A 26,632-nucleotide genomic window follows, 5' to 3' on the forward strand; every position below is an offset into this window, starting at 1 on the left:
CTCAAGTGTTCTGTAGGTTTTCTCCTCTGATACTAATTTTACCCATTATTGTTCACATTGGCCTTCACATTTTGTGCTCTACTCCCTCTTATATCCCTAGAGTTTCTACCCTTAAAAGATGTTTTCCCACCCATTTTGTTTTATTGTATTTCTGATATGTCATATATTAATAAATCAGCTCTTTCATTTTCTGCCAAGCATTCTAACACCTGCATCCATTTTATTCTTTGGGATTTTATTATTGATGTCAAAGTGTTTATATTAACTAGTTAGCTGTCTGATTTGTTGGGTTGTCTTTTTTTCACCTCTTCAGTTATCTAAACAAATGGTAGAATTCTTTTGCAGGCACTTAGGTTGTTAGTCTGGGTTTCATTTTGACTTCCCCTATTTTTAGTGTAAATATTTATATCTTTTGCCATCTTTGTTTTGCTTTTGTTTTACTGTAGCAGCAGAAAAGTCCAGGGCCCAGAACATTTGTACCATATCTGCCCAGAACATTTAGGAAGTGTAAGGCACTAGTGAAGATTAAGACAGACTGGAAGACTGAGTCTGTAGTGTCTAGCCAGTGACCATAGAGAGGAAGATGTTTGTCCTAATTTGGGAGACTGGTAGACAATTGACGATCTAGGGAGACTGGTGAAGTGAGAGTTGTGCTTCGGGAAGTAATTGTAGCCATGAGAAATCAGAGGAGTGACAATGGAAAGGTTCTCTGGACGCCCGCGGACTAACAGGAAACCATTCCAATATTTAACTTACACCAGCCCAGTGTGAGCTGACGTGTGATGATGGCAGTGGAGATGAGGACCAGGAGCACACAGATTTAAGAGCTGCTGAGTTGGTGAAATAGATACGAGGCCATAGGATGACTGAGTGATTCTCATGTGAATGCCCTGCTAGCGGAGTCACTGGAAGCCCATTCAGCAGCCTGCCCAGTACAGCTCATCTGTTTCAGCTGCCCTCTATGATCTGCCTTTAGGAATTCAGGAGCTCTTTGCAATAAAGGGGTAGGCAGACACCGCTGCCCTAGTTTTTTCGCTCTACTTGCGTTTCTGTTAACTCTTCTTCCACAAAACAAGAATCAGGCCTTAGTAGTTCCCCCTACCTCGCAGTCGCTACCTGCCTAGATTGCTTGGCGGAAACTGTACTGCAGGCTGCTTTCTTATGAAGCAGTTGGCAGTTAGAGAGGCACTGGGAGAAGAGGTGGAGGAATACTCTTTCACGTCCCCATCAGAATGGAATGGCTGACTAGGTTCATTGGGCCACTGGATTCTGTTGCAAGAGGGTATGTTTCATGTTAAAGCTTGTGAAGTGTGGTACCTGCTCTGCGGACTGCACCTACCTACCTACCATTGGCTGCATTCGGCGGCTTGATGGACTTGCTGACGGAGGGCAGGCCTGTGTTTGCCTTCTGATGAATTGTTCTCTTGTACCTGCTCTTTCCCAAAATGCTCTGTGGGATAAACTACCTTGTAGAGAAGATTCCTCGTCATGTGATTGTTCTGTTTCCTTAGAGACAGCAGCAGTGTAATGCATTAGATGCCAGATCCATAGAGAACGAAGCATTTGCTACAGAATGTGAAGGTTTGATAGTTTTTTTCCTTGTCGTTATGTTTTTGCTTCTTGAGCTGCTGGGCTGTTGATCATTGTGTTTATTTTGGGCAGGGTGCTGGAGCCTTTGGAACTTGCCAGGCAGTTATTTTGAAAAGGGGATTGTATCTTTTTTTGTCTGACTAATTGCAAAAAACATGACAGCCTGTCTTCTGTAATAATGTATCTGTTTCCATTTCTGGAAGCTGATTTCAGTAATGACCATATGAACAGGTCAGGAAATGACATGGCATCATGCATTTTATGGACCTCTCTGAGCAGTAACCTGTTGAAGTATGTAAGTTATCATCTTTTCTCATCTTTCTAGAAATATAGGAGTCAACATCCTGTAAACTATTGACAACTTCCTTTCTAAGTTTAATGAACAAGAAGAACAAAGGAGGGATTCATCACGGAAAGGTTTTTAAAATAGTACATTTCTGTTGATTTTGTTACCTGCTTTGTAAGACCCTTTGCCTGCTTTTTCAATATAATATTAAACAGCAATATTATTACATAATTTTCTAATTATTGCCTTATATTATAATTCTGTCCTTTTCCAGAGCTACAGCGAATACCTGGGTTCCTCTTAGTGTCCCTAGATGTTCTCTAGTGGTGAAAGTTCTGTATAAGGATGTGAAATACTTCCTTAGAAGTATTTCATCATGAGTCTTATACTACAAGTGGCTCTGTTGAACTGCAAGAAATAGAAATTGAGGCATGTCTGGCTGTTGATAGGCTTTTTTACATTAATGAATTAGTTGCAACAGATTCAGATTAGTAGTTTTTGGAAATTTTTAATCTTTTCTATTGGTTAATTGATTGTATATAACCAATAAAGTTCAATATTTTACTTAGAAGTCAGAGAAACCTCATTGTCAATATATATATAATGTGATATTTATACTACATTTACGGTACCATATGGTTAATTTTTAACCTTATGGTTTTCCAAAAGGCAGCTTTGTTTCTTTAACTTCTTTGCTTGGGCAGATAACCACAGAACCTAGTGAAATAACAAGAGATGGTTGGTCTGGTACATAGAAATGAATAAAGAGCAAAACATCACACCACTCAAGGAGGATAAAAATGATCCACAGTTGTCATAACTGTTGCCTAGAGGCAGGATGCTTTTTGAGAGACTAATATAATAAATTATAGCGATGAAAGGGATCTTAGAATCTGCCCTCCTTAATATTTCACCAGAACTACAGGGTGTCATTATTATAGGTCAGTGTAAATCCCGTATATCCTCTTTGTCATAATGGAATAAATTAGATAAGCTGGCTTTCTTATTAGATGATGTATTATTTCAATGTGAGGATCTGTGAATAGGTTAATAAATTTTGGAGGGTAATGACTAAGAAGAGGGAAATGGTGCTCAAGGGAGAAGCACTTTTGTCCTAAAGCAGTGTCCACCCCTGCGGAGCTCCAGAAGTGCCTGGATCCTGGACACTGCCATTTGCCTTTTTTTTTTTTTTTGAACAAAGTTAATCTTTAAGTAAGTGAATATTTTTCACTGATTTGCTCTGCAATTGGGACCAATATCCTCTTCTTTGGAGACTTGGTTCTCCCTCCACACTATCCATGTGGTTCTAAGAGGACTGCCAATCAAAGTAGCGGGTCCTCTGTCTACCAGAGTGGGCAGGTAACTCAACAAGGATCATCTTGAGTGTTTTCTGGGAATTTAAGATGGGAATGAGGAAGAGGTTTTGTTCTCCAGTGGTGAAGCTACAGTGTGTTAGGCAGAAGCTGTTTTCTTATTGAATGTATGAAGCTATGAGATCTGTATAGACTCTGACCCAAAATGAGATCTCAGCAAAGATAACAACCAGTGTCCTAGTGACGTTTCAGGGTCCTGGAAGCCAGCTCTACCCTCACCTGTCATAAAGCTTGGTTAGGAATTTAGTTATGATACTGAATAAATTCCTCTTTTTTTTCTCAGCTACTTCCAGGTAGACTTGAAGCCAATGGTCTTAAAATAGGGCAGTGTTTCTCAAAACAGAATGTATTCTCCCCTGAGCACTCTAATCTAAAAAATTCATTTGAATAATACAGAGATGCCTGGGTCAGGCCGATGAGTCTGTGGACTTGATCTATTCAGTAGCTTTAGAACCAGATAAAAGTGGGTTTCAGTACTGGCTCTGCCATTTACTAGTTTTGTGACCTTGAACATGTTAATTATCCTCTTTGACCTTTATTTCTTTATTTATAAAATAGGAATACCCTCATGGGTAGTCGCAAGAATTCCAGATAATGTATCTGAGTACCTAGCTCCCTGCTGATGCAGTGCTCGTACTCAAAAAATGTTAGTGCATTACCCCTTCTCTGCCATCCCTTTCCGGGGTTTTCAAAGTAAAGAAATACATGCAAAACACACAGCAAATCTTGTACAGGCAGAACCTTGGAGATATCATGGGTTTGGTTCCAGATCACCACAATAAAGCAAGTATAGCAACAAAACGAGTCGTAGTCTTTTTGCTGTTGGATGGTCTTGCCTATGATTTGTAAAAAAATGAGCATCTGTGAAGCACAATAAAATGAGGTCTGCCTGTAGGTGTTAACTTCATAGAGTTTTTCATATTGTTTTATTGTACTGATCTTTGGTCAATTATTTGAAATAGTTAAATTGTATGTGGTCTTTGTTATAAATGATTATACACATTTTTGGTTGTAAGTGGTAATTGTCAAATCAGATTTGACCTAAGAAATTTTAATATGGTAAACTACAGCTTAAATGCCTACTGTTGAGATGACTGACGATTTTGAGGACTAATTGGATTATAAACTTCTTGTGGGAAAGGGTAATCTTCAACTTGTTTTTGTCGTTTTTTTCCTCAAAGCCTTTAACAGTGCTAGGCATGAAGAAGCCATGGATATTTGTTTATTTATATACTGCTAAGGCCCTTATTTATTTAAGTGAAATGTGTAGTAATCAGAAGGGCTTTATGGAGACACTGAAATTTCAGGAGCCATTTCTCTGATGAAAGATGGGAGAAAAAGTATCATCTTGGCAAACCTATGAAGAAGAACATTCCAGGATACATACCTAGGAGAAGATTTGAAAGCAGGGGCTTAGAAGAAGCAAAAGAACAACAACTTGCTTGAAAGATGTGGAAAGCCTTAGTAGTTTGATAGATAAAAGAATGTAATAGTTTACAGTGTGGGTTTTGAATTTGTCTTAAGGCATGGTGAAATCTGCTGCATAACCTTAAAGATGAGAAAAGTATCATCAAAGTAGGGAAGAGTAGGGAAGATGATTTCAGAAGCAATACAGGTATCTCGAAAGCAAAATAGTTGGCTGCAAAAATCTTAAGTGATTAAAATGTATTTAGCTAAAACGGTTACGTACCTCATATGTAAAGCATTGTTGTGGCGAATCCAAAAAAACTAACCAAGTAAATGAAAGCCTAGGGCATAATACAGTCTTTTCCCCTTTTACACTAACAGTAATAAACAGACTGAAAACATCTGGTAGAGTCCCTAAGTGCATGATTGGCAGCTGTCAAGGTAAGACAGAACTGCAGGACTGTAACCTTCACCTCTACAACTAAAACGTAATCAGGGAAGAAGAGCAAGATAATGAGCAACTTAAAAGTACAGGGTGGGGGTGACTATCTGCCATTCTGGATGACTTCCTACAAAGAGGTTCTGTCAGAGGGCTCAGAAAAGTGATGGTCCTTACAGGTGCCCAAGGTCTCACTCGTCCTCTCAGGCATTAGATTGGCTTTGTTCATGTACCCCTTTATTCACTCATAATTTTTAAGTAGAAATTTTGCTTAAACGACAGTATTATACGGTCACATCCTTGGTTACCCAGAGTCCTATCCGGAAAGTGTTTATTCCTGGATCTAAGTCAAGTTAGAAACGCAACAAGGAATGACACTCGGTGTTGGTTCTGAGCCTAGTGTCAAACTTCTGGCTGTTATAACAGATAATTTGCTCATTAAAAGTATGTATTTTGTTAAGCTGAGGAATACAAAAGATCTTTGAAATTAAGATTAGATTGTAAAGCCATCCTAATAAATTAGGGACATGTTTTTGAAGGAAACAGTTCATACTAAGTTATCTAGTTTTCCTTGAGGCAGCCTAGAGGTTGTTAAGGATGGGAGTTCTGCAACCAAAAGTTTTGGATTCAGATAGGCGTTTATCATACAGTTCTGATGATGTGATAGGGGAAAGAAGAAATCACCCAAAAACTATAGTCTGGGGTAATTATTGTTTTACCTTCCGATAGAAACAACTTTACAAGAACTGTAATCTGACAGCATGCTATTGGTTTTAGTTTATAGACTAATAAGGCTTAAGTTAGTTTTTCTAAAATAGTATAGCAATCAAAGGTAGCAGAGACACCACAGCATAGTGATCAAGAGCACAGACTCAAGAGCCATCCTTGGTTCCAATCCTGCTGCTGCCACGATTTGGTTGTGACCTCAGGTACATTCCTTCTCTCTGTGCCTTAGTGTCTCCGCCTGGAAAATAAAGATAACAGTGTCTGCCTCATGGAGTGAATCCATGGGAAATGTTCAAACTGAGTCTAGCACGTATTAAGCACTCAACAAGGATTGCTATTCTTACTAGAGACACTCTCTACTCTGCTGATTCCATTACTAAGTCACAGATGAAAACTTGCTATGGCTGCAAACACTACAAACATACCTACCAAATATAACAACTAAGTATGTCCATAGTCCATTCTTGGAGAATAGTCTCAACCAAAGCTAAATATAACAGAAAGATTACTTCTTACACAGTCTGCACTTGTGTGTTTTAAACGGCGTGGTGCTAACTCACAGTCACCATGTAGTTCCTGAAAGCCTACTCCGTGTCTTACATATGCCAGGTACTCGAAATACAATGAGAAAAATCACACAAATTTCTTATAGTCTAGTAGAGGAGGTAACGTAGAGCGACTTAAAATGTTTTCTTTCTTTTTTGGAAAGGTGGTGGCAAGGGTGTTGAGGGATTGTGGAACTTCAAATCTCAAACCATTTAACAGGTCTTTCTTCTAACAGTCTCAGAGTTCTCTCTAGGTTTGTAAAACACTTTCCTTTTCAGTTTGCTTTCTTAATGATAGCGAAAATACTACAGACTTACTTTATAAAATTTGACTCAGTGGTGTTATAAGCCAAATTTTTCTGTTTTAATTTTTTTCTACTTTATATATATATTTCATTAAGCATCTTTATCTTTGAAAATCAAGAAAAATTAAAATGACAGAGAAAGACAAATACCATATGATCTCACTTATATGTGGAATCTAAAGAAAAGAAGAAATGAATGAACTAATCAGAAACAGTGTCAGAGACATAGAGGAAAAACGAAGGGTTGCTAGATGAGGGGGGGTGGGGATAAGGGGGAAGGTGAGGGGATTAGAAAGCACAGTCAGTAACCACAATACTGCCACGGGGATACGAAAGTTAATTTGGGGGATGTAATCGATAATGTTGTAAAGATTTTGTAGGGTATCCGGTGGACACTTGTCTCATTAGGGAGACCACCTCAGGGAAGATGTAGATGCCTGATCACTGCACTGTACACCGAAGCTGAACAATAATGAATGTCAGCTACAAGTTTATATATATTTACAAGAAGCGGAGTGCAGCATTAGGAATAGAGACAGTGGAAATGTAACGGCTGTGTGCGATGTCAGAGGATAGTGGATGGGGGAGGGGGGTTGACACTGTGTGAGGGATATAAATGATAAATGTCTAACTATTACATTGTTTTGTACAAGTGAAACTAATTTTTTTAAAAAAGGAATATACCTAAAACAAACAAAAAATTAAAATGGAAAAATTGGAGAAATACAGAAAAGTATAATTTCTATATTTACATAATTACACTTTTCTTAACATTTTGATATATTTTCTTCAGATATTTTACTATATTATTTAGCTGAGACCATGCTGTGTGATGTGTGTAAATAATTTCATCTTATTTTATAGGGTTATTGTGAAGATAAAATAATGTATTTAAGCTCAAAACACAGTGTCTGGTAGACTTATATAGAGTTATCTTGCCCTTCTTTACCTCTCACATACTAAGCATTTTCCCATATTAGAAAGTCCTCATAAGCATTATTTTCTAATGACAACAAAGTATTCTATAATTATGGATGTACCATGGTTTACTTTTCATTCCCTTTATACTTGAACATTTATGTTTCTTCTAAAATTACCCTACTATAAATAATGTTTCCTTAATTATTTTAAAATATAAACCTTTGCATTTCTGATCACTATCTTTGCATTTCTGATTACTTCCTTGGAATAGATTCCTAGAAAGGGAATTAATGAGTCCAAATGTTTGAACATTTTTAAAGATCTTTGATGGACACATTGCCAAAATGCTTTCTAGAAATTTTGCTTAACTTTATACTTTCACTCTTGCCTAATAGTAAATTAAGTGCCTATGTCAGAAAATCCTCTTTAACCTTAAGAATTACCTTTAAAAGAATTATTACTTTTTAAGGGAAAGTGGTTAACAGTTTTAACAAATTTAAGTTGTTTTTTCATAATTAAAACATGTTATTTATATTCTTTTTAAAGGTGTATTTTCACTTTGCTCATTTATCTCATTGAAATCTTAGTAATTTTCTTATGAATTTGTGTGAATCCCATATATATTAAGACTATTCATTCTTTTTTTTTTCTTTTTTTCTTTTTTTTTTTTTTTATGGAGGGTGTAGCTCAGTGGCCCATTCCGGGATCGAACTGGCATCCTTGGTGTTATAAGCACCAAGCTCTAACCAACTGAGCTAACCAGCCACCCCAAAGCTATTCATTCTTGCTTTGTCACGTTTGTTGGAATAGTTCCCCAAATTTGTATTTCTTTTCCTTTTTCTGATTTTGTAATAATTCAAATTAATTGGTCTTTTTCTTCCTAATTTCTCTATTGCTTTTGAGTGTAGAACATCCTCTCTATCCGTAGACACATATTTTTTTTCCTAGTTTATATAATTAAACATTTACTGTTAGCCCTTTAATACCCTGGAAATATATTTTTCTTCATGGGGTGAAGTGATCTCAGTATTTTCCCATAGTACATAGTGGTTTTTCTACTTCTATTAAATATTTATTACATTATATTGTAAAATTTTCTGAATTTGTCTTCTTCCTAAGACTTAAATTTTCCTCTTTTTTTTTTTGTTATTATTATTTTTTTTTTAATTTTCCTCTTTTTAATTTTTATTCCCAGCAGCTAGCATGGTACCTACCACTTTGCAGAGACTCAACAAATATTTGCTAAATGAAAGAAAGAAATACACAATTACATATACATAATTTGGCTGGAAGATTTTTTTTTTAAGATTTTTTTATTGGGGAAGGCGAACAGGACTTTATTGGGGAACAGTGTGTACTTCCAAGATTTCTTCCAAGTCAAGTTGTTGTCCTTTCAGTCTTAGTTGTGGAGGGCGCAGCTCAAATCCAGGTCCAGCCATTGCTAGTTGCAGGGGGCACAGCCCACCATCCCTTGCAGGAGTGGAACTCTCAACCTTGTGGTTGAGAGGATGCGCTCCAACCAACTGTGGCTGGAAGATTTTTGAGGAATGGTGTTATTCATCATCTATTCCTAGTTTCAATACCTTAAGATTCTATAGTTATTTTAATTTCAAGTTAGTTTACATTCCAGAGCGTCCACCATAATGAATTGGAGTGGTCTAGTCATAAGAGAAGTAATATGAAAATGACTTGTACCAGTAAGTTAAATTTTCAGTTTATAATAGGAATTGTATGTAACCAGTAACCAGAAGTTCTGTACCTATTATCTAAGCCACCTTCTTACTCGATATTTCCCCAAACCTATCCTGCTCCACCTAGAAATGTACCTTTTTAGTGATAAGAATACTCAAATGAACAGCTACGATTTAAATGATGTATCCATATCATCTACCTGCTTCTGTTTCTTCATCAAAACAATTGACATGTCTTATTAACACAGAAGAAACCCCATGAAATCTCTGTACCAAGTTATGGTTGGTGGTTATGAGGGTGTCACGAAACTCACTAGTGTCTAAGATACCTTGCTGAGATCTTCACCAAAGGGAGATACAGAACATCTGGTAATGTGTTCAAGGTGTACAACAGGGTTTGAGTGTTCAACAAGATCAACAAAACTGATTTGATGAGTTGTGTCAATTCTACTGCTTTGTAAGTTTCTGTCTAACTTCACACCTGGATGCATTCTTTCCAGCTATGTCTTACAGGAACTTTGAAGATTTTTTTTTTTCAAGCCAGAAGTCATTTTTGCTGTATTTACATCTCCTAAAATGACATCTGAGCTGTTAGCTTTAACAGTGAATTATGTGTCTAGTAGTAAATTCTGTAGTGAAGACGCCCTTTATGTTTTTAAATGCCTTTTACTCGTATATCTTTGACTGCAAACACATACCTATTTCCCTATTAAAACATGTTAGAAGTTCAGAAAGGGTATGAAATTTGGCACAGTTATGATTAGTTTATAGCTTACAATGTAATCATTACTGTCTGGCTTTGAATATTAGAAAAGAGGCTTTCATATGTGTGATATAAGATAATAATTGAGCGCCAAGAGATAAAGATGATTATTAAAGACTTTTCTGACATCCAGGTCAAACACAATGCTACAAATCATGAAATTTTATCACATGGATCCATGTTTAAGGACTTAAAAAGATACTTTTCTGTTGTCATTTTCCCTCTGAGAATGTCAGAAAGGAAATTGAATACAGTAGTAGCTTCAATATTGAAATATACTAGGTAACTGCATTAGTTTTGAAAGCAACATGAACATGTCCTTATCTTGTTTTGGAAGTGGGTTGCTAATAATAATATATTAAAGAAGCAAAGTCCATTCCATTTCTGGGACCAGAATGTTTCTGGTGCCCACAAGTATGAAAAGCTATGATGCTGACTTTGTTTCTTTCATAGGAATTGTCTCCTTGTTGCATTTGGACAATTGATTTAAAAGAACAGGTGGCAAAAATGTAAATTTAAGATTAAAATTAAGCTAATCTCTGTGTTCACTTCCATTATTAATCAACCTAACCCATTCATTAACTGATTATATAACTCAGCGCAGCCACTGGTGTTAGCAGGCTTGGGGCAAAATTGGATATCTGTCTGGAAGATGGGTGGTAAGATAAATAATGTGGAATTGAATTCTAGCCTAGAAAGGCGTTATTCAGTTCTGAATGTCTTACTTAGAGAGAGACACTTGTCACACAGAGGGAGGAATGTGTAACAGTAAGCGTAGTGCATGGCTTAAACATCAAGAGACTTAAATGTGTTCCCTGCAAATTACTTTCCATCTTAGATCCTCCCCATTAAATGGAAACCATTAAAGATTTCCCCATCCAGAAATGAAATTGGCTTTAGAAAAAAATTTTATAGACAAACAGATGTTGAGATACATAGATCCCTCCATCCATCCCTCTTAACCTTTTCTCTAGGTTCTTTGGCTCTACCTGAAAGATTTCCCTTGAACCTTTATTTGAATGTACTATGAAACCTGCAAAATAATTAAGGCTCTCGTCCCTTAATATTTACTAAGATTTGCTAAATGTAACCTCTACAAAACATTTTGCGTAATTAACTCAGCTCTTAGAGATGAGGAGAAACCAGGAGGTGGTTCCCAAAACATACATGAGAGAAGGATTTTTCTGTTTTACTTTTCTGATTTTGACGGACATATTTCTCTGAAAAGCACTTCTTTTAATTTAGGAGAGGAAGTAAGAGATTTCCCAGGAGGAATACTTAGCAATAGTCATGTGGCTCCAAATGTAAGACAAAAACCCTTTGTAGCTGAACCTGGTGGGGAGGGAGACGGGTTGAAGAATGGCTGAAAGGCTAAAAATGATAGATTCCTTTTGATGAGTTTGGGTTCATTCATTCAAGATACTTACAAGAGGGAGAAATAGACCTTGAGTCCAGAAAACCGGCAGCTAAAGACAAATTATCAAAAATGCTTACCTTCAAATTTCAATTTGGATTAGGTTACAAAGGAAAGCATTCAGCTAGAGTATAGGTATAAAATGTGGTTCATTGTTCAGATTCTAGTAAAGGATGAATAAAAGAATTTAGTGCTTAACAATTTGTTTTGGTAAAAAGTATGCAAGCTAGATCTGAGTGTCAGGAAAAGTGTGCACTTTGCTCTTGTGAACTTTGTGATAACACCACAAATGCCACACACCCAGTAAGCCCGTAAACACCTAAAATACACAGAAATTAACCAAGTGGCAGAACTCCGATTCTTTTTTATTTTTTTCATGAATTTTTTTTTAAATTAAATTTATTGGGGTGACAATTGTTAGTAAATTTACATAGATTTCAGGTGTACAATTCTGTATTACATCATCTATAAATCCCATTGTATGTTCACCACCCAGAGTCAGCTCTCCTTCCATCACCATATATTTGATAGAACTCTGATTCTTGTGTACGAAAACTACAAAACAAAAGGCACCTAAGATACATCCCTGTAGCAGCGAGTGTGTGACTCGTTGCTCCTCCTAGTACAGCACAGCCATGGTCCTTCGGCTTTGCTCCAGAGGACCCTCCCTTCTTGTTGAATTTGCTTAGTCTGGAGGTATCGATTTCTGCCCCCACTCTTCGTGGGTCCCACTGTGCTTATCAGGAGTGATAGTTGGTTCTTTTGCCCTTATCACTTTTTCATTGGTTTCCCTAGTCACATTGGTAATTATTAATATAATGTAAATGTCTTTTCTTCCAGTCCTCCTCGCCCTCTGACTAACATGAATGACAGGATGGTGAGCCACGTGTGCTCCGGAGTGCCCACTCCCACCAAGAGGTACGTGTGGCTTGTGCCACAGTCGCCGCTCAGAGGTGGGGACAGGCCTCTGGCAGAAAGGACTGGCTTTCTTTCTCCTCCTTGGATTGTATTTTAATATTATTTTCTATTCTTAGTCTTTTCTTTTACTTCCTCACTCATACATGTAGCGACTAAAGGACTCCGCTTTTGAGTGGGGCCTGAGGTGGAAACTGCATTTGTGACAAGCAGTAAACCTAGTGTCAAAGCAGATTAGACATGTTTGAGATATTTTTTGTGTGTGGTGCTTTTTTTTAAACATTAACATTTGGATGATCATGAATTTCACCAGTTTTGCATTTGAGCTCTTTCTGTGTCAAAGATGGATTCTGTGTCCTGATTAGACCGTGTAAATTGAGTTAATCCCTTATATTCTCCCAAATCATTCTGTATGGGATTCAACATTTAAGTTGAAAAGCCTGAGTCTCTCTCTTAGTTATACAAGGATTTTCCTTTAGGGTCCTTCAAGGAACTAGAACTGTGTCCTCCTTTCTCCCCTTTATTTAATTTACTTTTCTCCAAAATTCCCTAAGGCAGGACTTAAAAAAACTACATAAAATGGCTTACTTTCTATTTGATTTAAGCTGTTCCCTGAACAGAGCAGTGCAGAAACTCCCTCAGGGGCATAACTATTAAAGAATTCTAACAGTCATCGCTCAAACAAAAAACAAACAAAAAGAAACAAAGACATTCCAACCCACTCCCCAAGTCCTTTCTGAAGGAAACCACTTTGTGGCTTGTGTATGATTTCTTTGAATTAATTCAGCTATAGAAATGTCATTTGCTTAATAGTACTTTAACTTAATATGTAATATATAGCAGGTCCTCAAATAACATCATTTAATTCAGTGTCGTTTCATTATAACATGTATGAGATGCCATAGGAACTTGACTCTTGTTTATTAACATCGATTAACCTATGGTAAAATTGGTTTCGTTATAGTGGTTTTGCCACAGTTCCAAGAATCTATCTACGACGTTAAGTGAGGACTTACTGTATAATACTTAAAATCAACTGTGTTTGTTCCCATTGGCTAAAACTCGTAGAGCAGTGTTTCCCAAATTTGACTGATGAGAAGAATCACTTGGGTCACTTATTAAAAATACACCTACCTGGGACCACACTAGATCCAGTGGATCTTGAGATACTGAGAAGCTACACATTTAACAAGTATTCCAGGTGATTCTTCTTATTAAGCAAGTTTGGAAAAGTAGCCTTAGAAGGAAGCTAAGCAGTAAACTGTAGGGCTACCGTGGAGTAGAGGACTTAGGGACTTGATAATACAAGTCCCTTGATATTGTCAGAGTGACCCGATAATACAGTGTTATCCCCATGGAAACTCAAGACCCTGACCAGGTAAGAGTCCTTGCCCACAGCCTTGTTCAAACATTACGAGCAGAGGAAGAGCCAAACCACCACTTTGGGGCAGAGTTGAGTGGTACCATGTGCCAGAGCATAGACTTTTGACCCAGACTGTCTGCATTTGAATCCCGGCTCTTGCCTGACCTTGGACAAGATTTGTATCCTCCATTTTTTTCCTATAAAATGGGAACGATAATAGTGTCTACTTTGTGGGATTTATGTGAAAATTTAAGATACTGTTTTCATTATTTAAGAAGTAAACTGTAGTGAGAGAACAGGAGGGGAAGAAATAGAATACTTTACAAATAATACTTGTCAAGGAGGAACAGAAAGCTTCTGGAACAATACAGAATAATTAAACCTCTCCCATCCACCTAGATATGACAACGACCCTTGCTGGCCTCAGTCCTTAGTTTTTTTTATGTTAAACACCCGTAGCATTCAGATCCAGACCCAGAATCTAAATATCAACTCAGGAATGTTTCCATTTCAAAACTAGGAAGACAAGGTGGATCTTTGAAAGAAGTCAACTTGTAGGTTGTATGTTAGTTTTAGCAATGTCACCTACTAGGGTTTCACTTCATCTAAGTCACTTCATTGATTTTTGTCGCTTGAGTCACCTGCGTCCCTGAGGGCCCTAAGTGCCTGGTGACCAAGGGCAGCAGACCTTCAGTGAGCACAGCTGAATGTAGCTGCTAGAAGCTGTTGGAGGGAGTGCATCTTTCTGGACAGTGTTTAATTGCTTGAGAAGACCAAAAGAAGAGACTCGGGAGCAATAATGACCACAGCCGCCTCCTTACTATTAAGCCCCAGGTTTAACAGTAAGTGGCCAGCTGCAGTTATCAGTTACAAAAGCGCTGTCATTCTTTGAAACTGGTTTCAGGAAATATAGCACAGCCTGGATGAAATGCTAACTTTTCAACTTAGCATTTCAGCTAGCACCTCTTTCTAAGCAGACTTAGTCACTCCTGGAGGTGGTTATCACAGGCTGTCAGGAGGCTGAGCAGCAGAGCCAAGGCGGCCAAAGCCCTCAGCAGACCATAGACGAAGACACCACTAACTTACCAAGAAGAAGAACTGTGGGAGGAGAGGCTACCCAGGAACGAGATGCCCGGCCTAAGGATACAAGCCGTGGAATTTTAGGAGAATTCATTTATATTCTGGAAGGCGTCATGACAGGACGTATGGACATTAATAGCATAATTCATAGATTTGGCTCTTCATGGCCCCAGTTACCAAACGGTATACATTTCCAGCTAGTAATCTATTTACTTCCTCAAGGATTCACCAGTTTTTCTCTCCTGCTCTGAATGTCGTCAGACCTGTGTCTCTGGAGTCTCAGGAAAGCCAGCATGTCATCCCAGGCCCAGAGCCTTTCTCTGCTGGGGCAGGGAATCCTCACAGGACATAAAGCTGCTCTCCAGTAATAGGAGGATTCCTTTAGCACTAAATGTAAGATATAAATCACTGAACTAGACAAGAACATGTAGAGTAATAAAAATGCAGGAAAAATTTAAGAGCCTCAGGTTACCTTTTCAGTAGGGAGTGCATAGAAAACAACAGTGACAGCCACAGTTGTCAAGACTAATACTGTATTACCTATGAGTCCAAATAGAAGATGGTCTCAAATGTAAGGGTTACTTCTTACAGAAGAAAACCTTCTAATGGCAATGATGCTGGTTATCATGTGAGATACTATGAATTATATTCCTGAGAGGTTCCACTCTGCGGATTTGCCCTGCGTAATATTCTTCTAATATTCCCATATTGATATTTCTATAATTAAAAAGGAATTTTGTCTTTACCTTAGGCTAAATAGTTTCTGGAAATGTTACTGAAACTAAAGTTTGGAAAAATATTAAATTGCTTTCTTTTAAAGGAATCAGAATAGTACACCTGAAAACAAGCAACAAAAACCTTTCTACAACTTGACAGCAGAGGCTCAAGGTCCCCGTCCCCTGTCTGATTTCCCCTGAGGTTTGTTTCTGTCCCTTTTCTTCCCCCAGGCTCAGAGTGTGAACTGAGATATGATACTCTCCTGTTGCACTGTTTTAAGTCATGCCATCTATTCAGACCACTAGGGAAACTGAAGCTAATATTTAGGGAAACTGAAGCTAATATTTTTTGAAAGTCTTCTCAAGCTTTATCTTTATGAATATTTAAACTTCTGTAGTTCTGTGGGCATTTCATATCATTGTGGCAGTATGAAAACCCTTTAGTATGAAACTTTTTGCTTTGTGCATGTCGTTGGCATATGAAGATCAACTCTTAATTTCAGGTATTAATATTTAACTTTAAAAAGCACAAACCCAGTTAAGCAAGATGAAAAATTTCCAATGATCTATCTATCATCGTGCTTATAGTTAATAATACTGTATCGTACCCTTAAAAATTTAAGAGGGCTGGCCCAGTGGCTCAGGCGGTTAGAGCTCCATGCTCCGAACTCTGAAGGCTGCCGGTTCGATTCCCACACGGGCCAGTGGGCTCTCAACCACAAGGTTGCCGGTTTAACTCCTTGAGTCCTGAAAGGGATGGTGGGCTCCTCCCCCTGCAACTAGAAACGGCAACTGGACCTGGAGCTGAGCTTGCGCCCTCCACAACTAAAACTGAAAGGACAACAACTTGAAACTGAACGGCACCCTCCACAACTAAGATTGAAAGGACAACAACTTGACTTGGAAAAAAGGCCTGGAAGTACACACTGTTCCCCAATAAAGTCCTGTTCCCCTTCCCCAATAAAATAAAATAAATGTAAGAGGATAGAGCACACATTATATGTACTTACTCCAGGAAAAAAATTAATAAATGAAAAGAAAAAAATGGCATAAATCCACAAAGGCAAAAGCAGAAAGGGAAGAGCAGAAGTGTCCTTGGATCACAAAAGCATCTGAAATGCCGCCAGGCTGCGCTCCATCTCTTGGCTTCTCTCAGTGTGCCGTCTTCCTTCCCTCCTATTGCTGACAGCTACTTCTCCATACTACCATTGGCTTCAGGCACACGCCCACAGCCTCGCCACTCAAGAGACTGTACTGCTCCTCCCCTGGATGAGAAGACTCCCAGGATTCTATTACTGCTTATCCTTGTGTGTATGTAATAGGTTATACCGTCAGGAACAGAAGAGAAAGATCCTGGGAAAGGACAACAACAGAGGTCGTTGGCAGACGCTGTTTTGCTACCCAGCACAGATGTGTGCATAAGTGTGCACGTGCCCACACACACTTCCAGACACAGTTCCATTTCCAGAGTTTTCCTTCTGTACATCATTCAGCTCTCCATATACAACTGCAAATGCACACACATCTTTCCCAGGAGTCCTGTCCACCTCCTGTGGACAGCATGGGGTCCAAGATATTTAGGTTATATCCATTTGTCCAGATCAGGTCGAGGTATGGTTTTCTGTGGTTCATTAACCCATTCTACCATGGACCAAATGATATATTTTAAGCACTCAAACACCCAGCGTACAAAAGTAGAGATCTAAAAATAGGATAATTATAATTTAGAGAAGGGGGAAAGGAAAGTAACAGAAAATATAGCATGTTAAGCCACATTTGTCTATGTTTCCTCCTGGAACACCACGAAAATAACGCTAAAGACTTTTTTGTAAAGTAAAAACCCACAAGAACAAAGAAAAATGGAACAGGAGACACCAGCAACAATTTGGAACCAACAAAGCAGATGGTGAGTGGTAACTGATTTTACAAACTGGCGGAAGCAAAAACCTAAGCTGACAGTGTGAGAAGCCCAGAAGAAAGCCCACCCCAGGAATCAGAAGGCTCCTAAAAGGGGGGTACAGAACGGCTGGTTGATCATCTGTATAAGAAGCACTTAGAGCCTCAGATTGTCAACATAACTGGCCAACTGCCGCTACCTCACTCTGCCAAAGAGTTGAGGGTTATGTTTGGAGTTTCTGGAATGGTATAACCCCCATAAAACCCTAGTTGCCTTCATTGTCTCACCCTGGGTGGGCTGAGGCAACTCGCTTTCAGACAACCCATCTCTTGCCCTTGCAACATTATACTTAAGACTTAGAGATCACTCTTACAGTACATCCTGTTATTCTTCAAGGTGTCCGGAACTCTAGTCATAAGGGACACAAGATCTAAGTCCCAGGATCCCAGAAATTAGAGTTTTACCAGTTGCTGTGCCCTTTAGCCATATAGCAGACTGATGTATTTTCCCCTCCCTGGGATGGAGAGTTTTGTTACCACCCACACCTCAACTTGACTCAGTTCTGTTCATGGTATACCCCACTTCTGGTACCAGTTTATATTTTAGTCAGAACTCTTGGCGGTAAATGACAGAAACTCAGTTTGAATTAGTTTAGAGAAAACAAGACTTTTGTTTTTGTCACCAAACTGGGAAGAGCAAGGTTGTATGTGTCTGGGCCTCAGGGATGACCAGAGCAAGGGGAACTCTAACTCATTTAGGTGTTTTCCTGCCTCTTTTCCTCCCTTCTCCTTCCCTCAGCTCCCCTACATGCTCCTTGATCCTCTCAATTACATGTCAGCTTCTTCTCTACCTTTTTCACACAGCAGAGAATATAGCCCCAAGACCCATGTGTTCATATTTCATAACCTCACTACCCTATAGGGATTGCCCTTTTTTTAGTTCCAATTTGAAACTCCCAATGAAAGTTCTGTTTGTTCCATCTTGGATCCTGTTATCCACCAAGGGTTTTTTCTGTCTGGTGGCCCCATCTAGAATGGGTGGGGGTCAATTCAACAAAATGGGGTCTTCTGTCTCTGGAGAGGTAGAGTACTAAGGAGACACATAGCTATAGGCTTATTTTTGGGAGTGGTTTCTAAAACAAAAATTGTGTGTGTAAATGCATTGTGTCTCCATTTACCTAGCTTTGTTTCAGGAGATCCTTTTTCTCCCTGCCACCTCATTTTCATTTCTCTCAAGGGTTAAATAATGATTTCTGTTCTGTTCAGTTTATGGAGATGTATTGTGTGAGATCATAACACCATCTTTGGGGGGTAACACCCAAAAGCCAGTATTTCTGAATACTTACCAGTTGCTAGGAATACTAAGAAAAGGCAAAATATTATCAGTTAGAACTTTTTCACTTTAACATGTACTTCACAAGAAGGAAAAGCAGTTTTTAAAGGCCAGACAATCTCACAGTAAAAATATTATTTCTGAGCTGTAAAAACATGGCCAAGTTAAGAGATTAGTTGCACTATAATAGTATTAAAATGGCTTTTTAATAGTGCCAAGGTAAAGAGTTATCTTGTTATCTATAGAATATAGTAGAATAACAAAAGCCCCTATCTGCTGTTTTTACACTGAGAACAACAGAGATGTTGGGGAAACAGAAAGAAGGCAAAGTGAAATTGGTCAACCCAGAAATTATCCATTTGTGGACTCAGGCTATAATTCCCTCCCTTCCTGTGAAATGAGAAAAACAGAACTTGGTTGAAAAGCCCAAATTAATGAGGATTTCAGCATGGTCATGAAACAGCTAGCTTGTATGAATTCATGAGAATCTCTCCAAGGCAACACCAGAATTATCTTTTTTCCCCAATCTTTTTTTTTAAAAGACAAAAAAGCAGAGTAATTGAAAATTAACACATAATCTTACAGGACTGCAGGGTCCTCAGGGCTGGCAGATTTTCAAAGTCCATCTGATAGCCTGGGCAGGCCTCCAATTTTTAACTGCTTCTGGGTTGGGATTCAATTCCATTTCCATTCAAGCATTTAAGGTACACCCTTCAGCAGTTCTCACTCAGGACAAACAAAAACATTATACATATATATTTATATTTTACATATACAGTAATGTATATGTTTTATTGTATCACAAAAAGAGTTTAAATCCAAAAAGGAAACCTGGAAAAACAGGTACAACTTTGAATGTGAGTAGAACAACATAACACCCTCACCCCAAACAAAATTGTGAGAAAATTGTTGGACACCTAAGTTCCTTATCTGCTCTAGGCTGCTATCGAAATGCTCTTCATTTTGGTTTAGATCCCTGATTATCTGGCAAGCAACACTAGTTCTGAATAGCAGTCTTCATATCAAGCTAAAATGGTGTTTAATGAACTGATGCTTCTGTAGTAAATGTCTCCAGTTTCTGTTCTGCCATTCGCTTTGGAACACACCGTGGTCAGACTTTCACTTTCTGTTACTCTGCCAAAACAATTTCTGTCCAGAAGGCCAGTGCTTCCTCAGGGCTAATCCAATGTGGAATTCTCAGGATTTACCTTGCCTGATCTGTCAGGGGCATTTGACATAGATGATCACTGTGTTCTACGTGAAACACTTCTGCACTTGCCTCCAGGTATTGTGCTCTTCTGGTTTTCCTCCTATTCCTTCTAGTTGTTCCATACTTCTTTGAACTCTAAATGTTAGTATACCAGAGGGACCACTTCCTTTTTCTATCCGTACTCACTCACTGTAAGTGATCCCTTCCAAACTCATCGCTTTTAATACTATCTACATACTGATGACTTTCAAACTTACTTTTCTGGCCCAGCCCTTTTCCCTGAACTCTAACCTCATATCCTCTTCATAATCAGTACCTTCACCTGAATATTTAATACACACAATTAGCATGTTCCAAACCAAGTTCTGTATCTTTCCCCACCAAGCCTTCTTCTCCCATCGTTTTCACCATCTCAGTGAAGTGCAATCCCATTCTCCTAGTTGCTCAGTCAGAATCCATGATTCTTCTCCCATCTAAACTGTCAGATTATTAGATCAGCTTTATCCAAAAACACCATCAAAGTCTGTCTGAGGTCTTGCTATTTCTTACCACTTCTATTGTTACTACTATTTTCCTAGCCACTCTTGTCTCTCCTCTGGAATGCCTTCTAAGTAGATGCTTCTTCCCCTGCTCTCTGATACTTTATCTTCCATAGATCAAATGATCTTATTAAAATATAAGTTATATCATATCTCACCTCTGCTCAAAACCCTCTAATAACTTCTTATATTAGAGTAAAAGCTAAAGCCCTTACAATGGCCTACAAGGTTACATAGCAGTACTTCTCTGTCTTTCAGAAATAAGCAGTTTTGTTTTAATTTCTAGTTTGAAGTAGACAGATACTTTACAGAAATATGACAAAAATGAGTTACTACGAAGAGAACTTCCACTCTGGTTATGATGAAGTAACTGGCATCATATTATCTCTAAACAACTAGAAAACTGGTCTGAATATAACAACTACTTTCAGAAATTAGACAGTAAATAGGGCAAGATTGATCTCTGAGGGATGAGAAACAAATGAGCAAAGTGCTATGATTGTCCAGGCTTCCTGCCTAGAGGCATTTGCCCAACTACAGGCAGGATACAAGCAGAGCAAGGCAATATTGCTGAGAATAAGAACACAGAGATTGGGGTTCAGGGAAGCTGGAGTTTGCTGAGCAGATTACCAGAAAGGAGGAAGTGTGCTGAGAAAGAGCGCCATAAATCTGCATAGAGGACCCTTGAGGCTGAAAACTCAGCTGTCTTTGCATAGAATGAGTTTTCACAAGACCAGCAAAGAACTACTTGGGGAAGAACAGCTCTGGGGGAATTTGAAAGTGGAACAGCTACCTGAGCTCACACAGTTGCTTGAGTTTCAACCAACCAGAGTAGAGAAACGTTGTTCGATGCTTGGGGCATGCAGTAAAGACCCCAGAAAGGCCATGCTTTAGGAGCAGGACAAAAATAGCCCTAGATAAAGGCTACTTTAGATTTGCCCTAATGAAACTTGAAAATAACCCTCAAAACGATCAAGCTGTCCTCAAGTAAATTAACTGACTACCAGATTCTTTGGAGGAAAACATCAAAATCCAGACATTCAACAGCATCATACTCAAAATTTCCATCATCCAGTAAAAAAATTAAAAGACATTGGAAGAAGCAGGGAAGTATGACCTATAACAAGGAGATAATTAGTCGATATGAACAGAGCCGGAAATAACAGGCATGCAGTTACCAAACATGGACTTTAAAACAGCATTAATAAATATTAAAAAATATAAAGGAAAATATGAACACAATGAAGAGAAAAATGGAAGAAATAAAAAAGTGTAAATATAATTGTAACTTTCTCATGTATATTTTACTTTAATAAAAAAATTTAAATAAAAAAACAAAATTTTTAGAGTAGAAAGGGATAATACCTGATATGAAAAATTCAATGGATAGACTTAACAGATCAGAAATTGCAGAAGGAAAGTCTACTGAACTTAAAGACAGAACAATACAAACTATCCAAAATGAAGCACAGAGAGAAAAAAGGCTGAAAAATGAACAGAGCCTCAGTGACCTGTGGGACAATGTCAAATAGTCTAACAGAGTGGGAGAAAAAAATATGTTTTTTTATTAAAAAATTAATATTTTCAAATAAATTTTTACAAATTTGATGAAAACCATAAGCCCACAGATAAAAGAAGTTCAACAAACTGTAGGCAGGATAAACAGAAAACACTATGCCAAGGCACATTACAATCAAATTGCTGAGAACCAGCGATAAAGAGAACATATTAAAAGCAGCTAGAGAAAAAAAGACATTACTTACGGGGGAACAAAGATAAGATTTTTCAATGACTTCTCATTAAAACAAGGCAAACTAGAAGAAAATGGGATATCATCTGAAAGTGCTGAGAGAATTTATTTTTCTTTCTAAAATACGTAAATTTACTAGCTTTTATCCACTGAAAAAGTCTAGAAGCAGTGACAACCCGGGTACAGCGAGCACCCTTGAATCCTGACTGGTCTGTAAACGCTCTTTCCCAGTAAAAGGAACCTGAAATCCTGGAAGAATAGTGGATTTCAAGCATGAGGCAGGATATACACAAGATGAGACTGGGCATCATATTGTGCCAAGCAAAGAAGCTAATAAGATCTAATGGCTGTGTCAGAAGAACACGGGAGCCTACTTGCAGGGGCTCCCGCGGGCCAAAGATAGGACAATTTGAGCACCAAAAAGGTGATCGTAATGGATTGAGGCACATCAGGTACATAAAAATCTATGAGTTCATAAAAGAAAAATCCTTGGTAACCATTGGATTTTGTTAGGGTACTAACTCACTGTTCTGAATTTTGTTAAATCATGAGAAATATCAACCATTTGTTTTACCTTTTCTGAATGAGCAATATTTCAAGATAAACAAATAGAGGAAAGTGATACAGGAAAGATGATAAAATTGGAAAAATCAACATTTTGCAGCCCCTAATGAAATAGTGAATCTAGTCAAGAATCATCAGTAAATGCTAAACCATAAAGTGAAAAGTTGATGGGGGACTTTATAATGGAGAGGTGTAACCGATAACATCTGAATCCACCGATCAATATTTATATTCCATTGTTTGCCTCCTTTTTGATTTATAAGTACATCATATTACCTATGATTGATTGGTTCTTGCCCCTTCTCAAAAACAAAACGAAAGCAAAGACTTTAATCAACCATCTAGATCTAACCATGAGAAATAGAGAAACAAATTAAATGACATCACAATAAGCCGTCAGTTAAATCCATAGTGTAGAGTATTCTGCAAAATAACCTGTTTTCTTCACAAATAAATGACATGAAAGAAACAGGGAAAAGGAAGAATTATTATAGATTAAAAACAGACACATCAACCAAATACAGGTTTGTGAGCCTTGTTTGGATCTTGATATTTAGCTGTAAAAGGATTTTCTTTTTTTTAAGACTGAGGAGATTTTCAGATGGACTGAGTTATTAAATTTTTAATTAATTTTTTTAGGTGTGATAATGGCGTTGAGATTATATGTAAATTAAGTATTCCCCTAGTGAAATAATAAATTGTTTGGGATTTGCTCTAACCACCCCTTTCTGAACAAAATGCTGGGGAAAGAAAGAATAAAGTAGAAAAATGTTGATTTTTGTTGAAGTTTGGTGATGGGTACATGAAGAGTAATCATTAGATCACTCTCTAGTTTGTGCATATTTTAACACGTCTGTGATTAAAAAGTTTAAAAAAACAGATCGAGTGCTCTAGGACCTTCCATATATCTGTGAGAGCACCTCATTCACTGTACAGTGCTGTCTTTCAATGAGATGCAATTCTAACAAATTTGGTTTAAGTACCAATCGTATAGGAAACGATAGAATGATACTAAAGGCGGTATCCTTATAGAAATAAAAAGGTTTAACTGGTATTATGAGGTAACACCGAAAATTCTTATGTGTAGGCAAAAGCTATAAAAGCATTAGGGGGCCTAAGTAGACCCTCTCTGCCTGTTTTCATGCCAGAGGGCATTCCCTAACAGATATATCCATCCCAGAGCCCTGGAACCTGCACAAGACTGGTGGTAAAGGCTCCCTGGCCACCTACCTTGGTTTCTCTTCTCAAAGGCTGTAGTGTGCGTTGGCTAAAGTTGTCTCCTGAGGGACTGCTTTTGTGCAAAGGATTTGAGATGTATTCCCCCGACGGCCTAACACTGTTCCATTATGCATTGTGGTCTTTTGTTTTCCTTATTATGATTTATTATTATTTTCCTGTATGTCTTTGGAATTGGCCCCTTTTAATTCGTGTTCATTTCTTGCTCTGCATGTGTGTGTGTCGTGCTTGCTGTCTTTGCCTCCACTGTTCCTAGGTTGCAGTATAGCCAGGACATGCGCAGTCCCTTGGCCGATGAGCATGCACTGATTGCCTCCTATGTGGCCCGTCTGCAGCACTGTGCACGGTCAGTGGAGGAGGAGCCACAGCAGCGGGCGGCCCGCCACGGGCTGAGCAGAGGGAGGGAGACTGTGCTCCCCGGTTTTGCCAGCTGGAGAAAGCTCTGCACATGGGGGGTTTTCTTGAGAAGCTACCAGCTGTGTTTGGCAGAGTTTAGATAATGGCTAGAACATTCATTTCTAAAGGACAAGCCCAGGCACTTAGCTAAACATATAGTCAGAAATGGTCCTTTCAAGTGGAGCTCACTTCCTTCAGGTTCTACTTAGAGTGTGTAAACCGCAGACAGAGATGCAGCCCCAAAGATGTACATTCGCAGAGGTGTTCGATGCCGCCTCTTACTGTTCATTTTTGCCTAAATAATGAAATCTTTCGATTGACATTCAAAGCTCAGGGTCTATCAAACCACAGATAGCTCACTTTGTCTAATCTTTGATACCATCACCCTTTTACATCTTTCTGTGTTTTATCTTCATCTCTTCCCGCAAATCTATCGTTGTTGATTATTTAAACCAGTGGTTTTCAGCAATGGTATTGGATCCCCTAAGGGACTTTTGCCAAGTGCGTATACCTCATCACATTATAACAATCACATGCATTATGATAGTCCCACGTACCCCTTTCCCTGAAAACCACTGTTAATATGGGAATATGACTGATCCCTCAGTGGGTTCAGATGGAAAAATGTTTGATAACCACTAACTACAACAAAATTAACCTTTTAAAAGAATTAATAACAAACAAAGTGCCCTTGTAGTTGGGAAGATCCAAAGCCACCTGCGCATTCCCTGCCAGCACCCACCACCATTCTGCAAGGAGAATGGCAGGTAGAGTTTAAATAATCTAAAGCCCTCCCAACCGATCGACATGGCAGCAAAGAAGAGCCGCTATGCCAAACAACCTGAGATTCTTATTCTCAGCAAAAAAACCCACCATAATTTATAAACTAAGCACATAAGAGAGGCTGCAGCCTTAAATTTTGGTCTTAGTTTTGCCCATAACATGTCATGCTTCCATGGGAAGGTCATTCTTATTTCTCATAACAGAAGAATAAATGAATAATCAATGAGAAAAAATATATATTTGAGAAGGACACTTTAATATTATACTTCATACCATTTCCCATAGTATTCCCAGTATGACTAAATAGCATTATAATTTTTAGGCATTTACCTGTCTCTAAAGCCTTAGAGAGACAGTGGGGTTCTCTTCCTTCCCAAGTTTGTTTGGTAGCTTATCCTGTGGGAGGGAAGGAAGGGCCTGGTCATCATGCATTGTATCACAAGGAGTGAGTGTCTCCTCCAGCAGATGAGTTCTGTGCATGCTGTCCTTGCCCCTTAGTCTCTAGGAATAGCATTGTCTCATCCCTGGCCGGACAGCTTACTTATTATCAGAAAGGGCAATTGTCTGGGTGATTAAAAGTTTCCATGGTGAAAGGAGCAGCAGAATGTTGAACAGAGGCTGCTACCTAATATTTCAGCCCAAGGAGATTTATGGCAGGTTTAGCCGAAGTTCTCAGGTCCTTAGCTTAGGGATTAGGTTCCCTGAGCAAGAATTGGGGGCCGGAAACCCTGGGAGAACATGTGGATTGGGTGAGTACTGCATCTCTTCTGGATTTATAGGCTACAGAACATAGCTTCATACTTCCTCCAAGAAGTCAGAAATTTCCTGGCTAATTCTGAAAATGAAAGTCAGCTCAAGCAGAACAATTAAGAAACCTTTCTCATTTTCCTCATAATTTTAATTGACCTTAAAACCTGTCTTCAACATGAAGTTCCAGTTTCTGGCTGGAAAGCATAGCCAATTAAAACAACCATGTCGTCTACACTCAGGTGTAAATGAAAAACACTATTAACCTTCCAAGGGAGATGGAATGTGATGGAGAAGGAGGAACTCTTGCACAGAGTAACCGACTGTATCCCTTGCCAAAAACAAAGATCAACCACTTAAGGCCCACTTCGTAGGCTGCCAGTTCTCCTGTAATATTATGTACTTGTATTGTTAAATGTTCATTTTTATTGTTGTTTATTAAAAGGTAAAGATAGTTCTCTTATTTCAGACAAACATCTTTAAAGCACAAATATAGCTTGGCCCTGACCTTTGGGGTCTTAACCCAAAGGTATTAAAAGTCAACTGATGGTAGCATGTTCTTATTACCACATTCTCTTTTGAGAGGGTAATCATACATGCTGGGGACTGATGTTTGCACATCTAAAATTATAGTATTCACAGGT

The 26,632-nt window shown here is 38.5% G+C and overlaps 1 protein-coding gene across 22 annotated transcripts in view; it reads left to right on the forward strand.

Annotated features, from left to right (window-relative positions):
* DTNB (dystrobrevin beta) overlaps window positions 1-26,632 on the forward strand; it is a 185,464-nt gene that overhangs the window by 107,273 nt on the left and 51,559 nt on the right. For 15 of the 22 annotated variants that reach the window (XM_081068519.1, XM_081068518.1, XM_081068502.1 and 12 more), the window contains 2 exons: window positions 12,301-12,378; window positions 24,319-24,408. In XM_081068519.1, coding sequence (XP_080924645.1) covers window positions 12,301-12,378; window positions 24,319-24,408 — 168 coding nt within the window. The remainder of the gene's footprint in view (window positions 1-12,300; window positions 12,379-24,318; window positions 24,409-26,632) is intronic. The other 7 variants (XM_081068505.1, XM_081068510.1, XM_081068503.1 and 4 more) reach the window with 1 other exon arrangement.

The sequence above is a fragment of the Rhinolophus hipposideros genome (genome assembly GCF_964194185.1).
Source record: "Rhinolophus hipposideros genome assembly, chromosome: 12".
Classification (NCBI taxonomy): Eukaryota; Metazoa; Chordata; class Mammalia; order Chiroptera; family Rhinolophidae; genus Rhinolophus; species Rhinolophus hipposideros.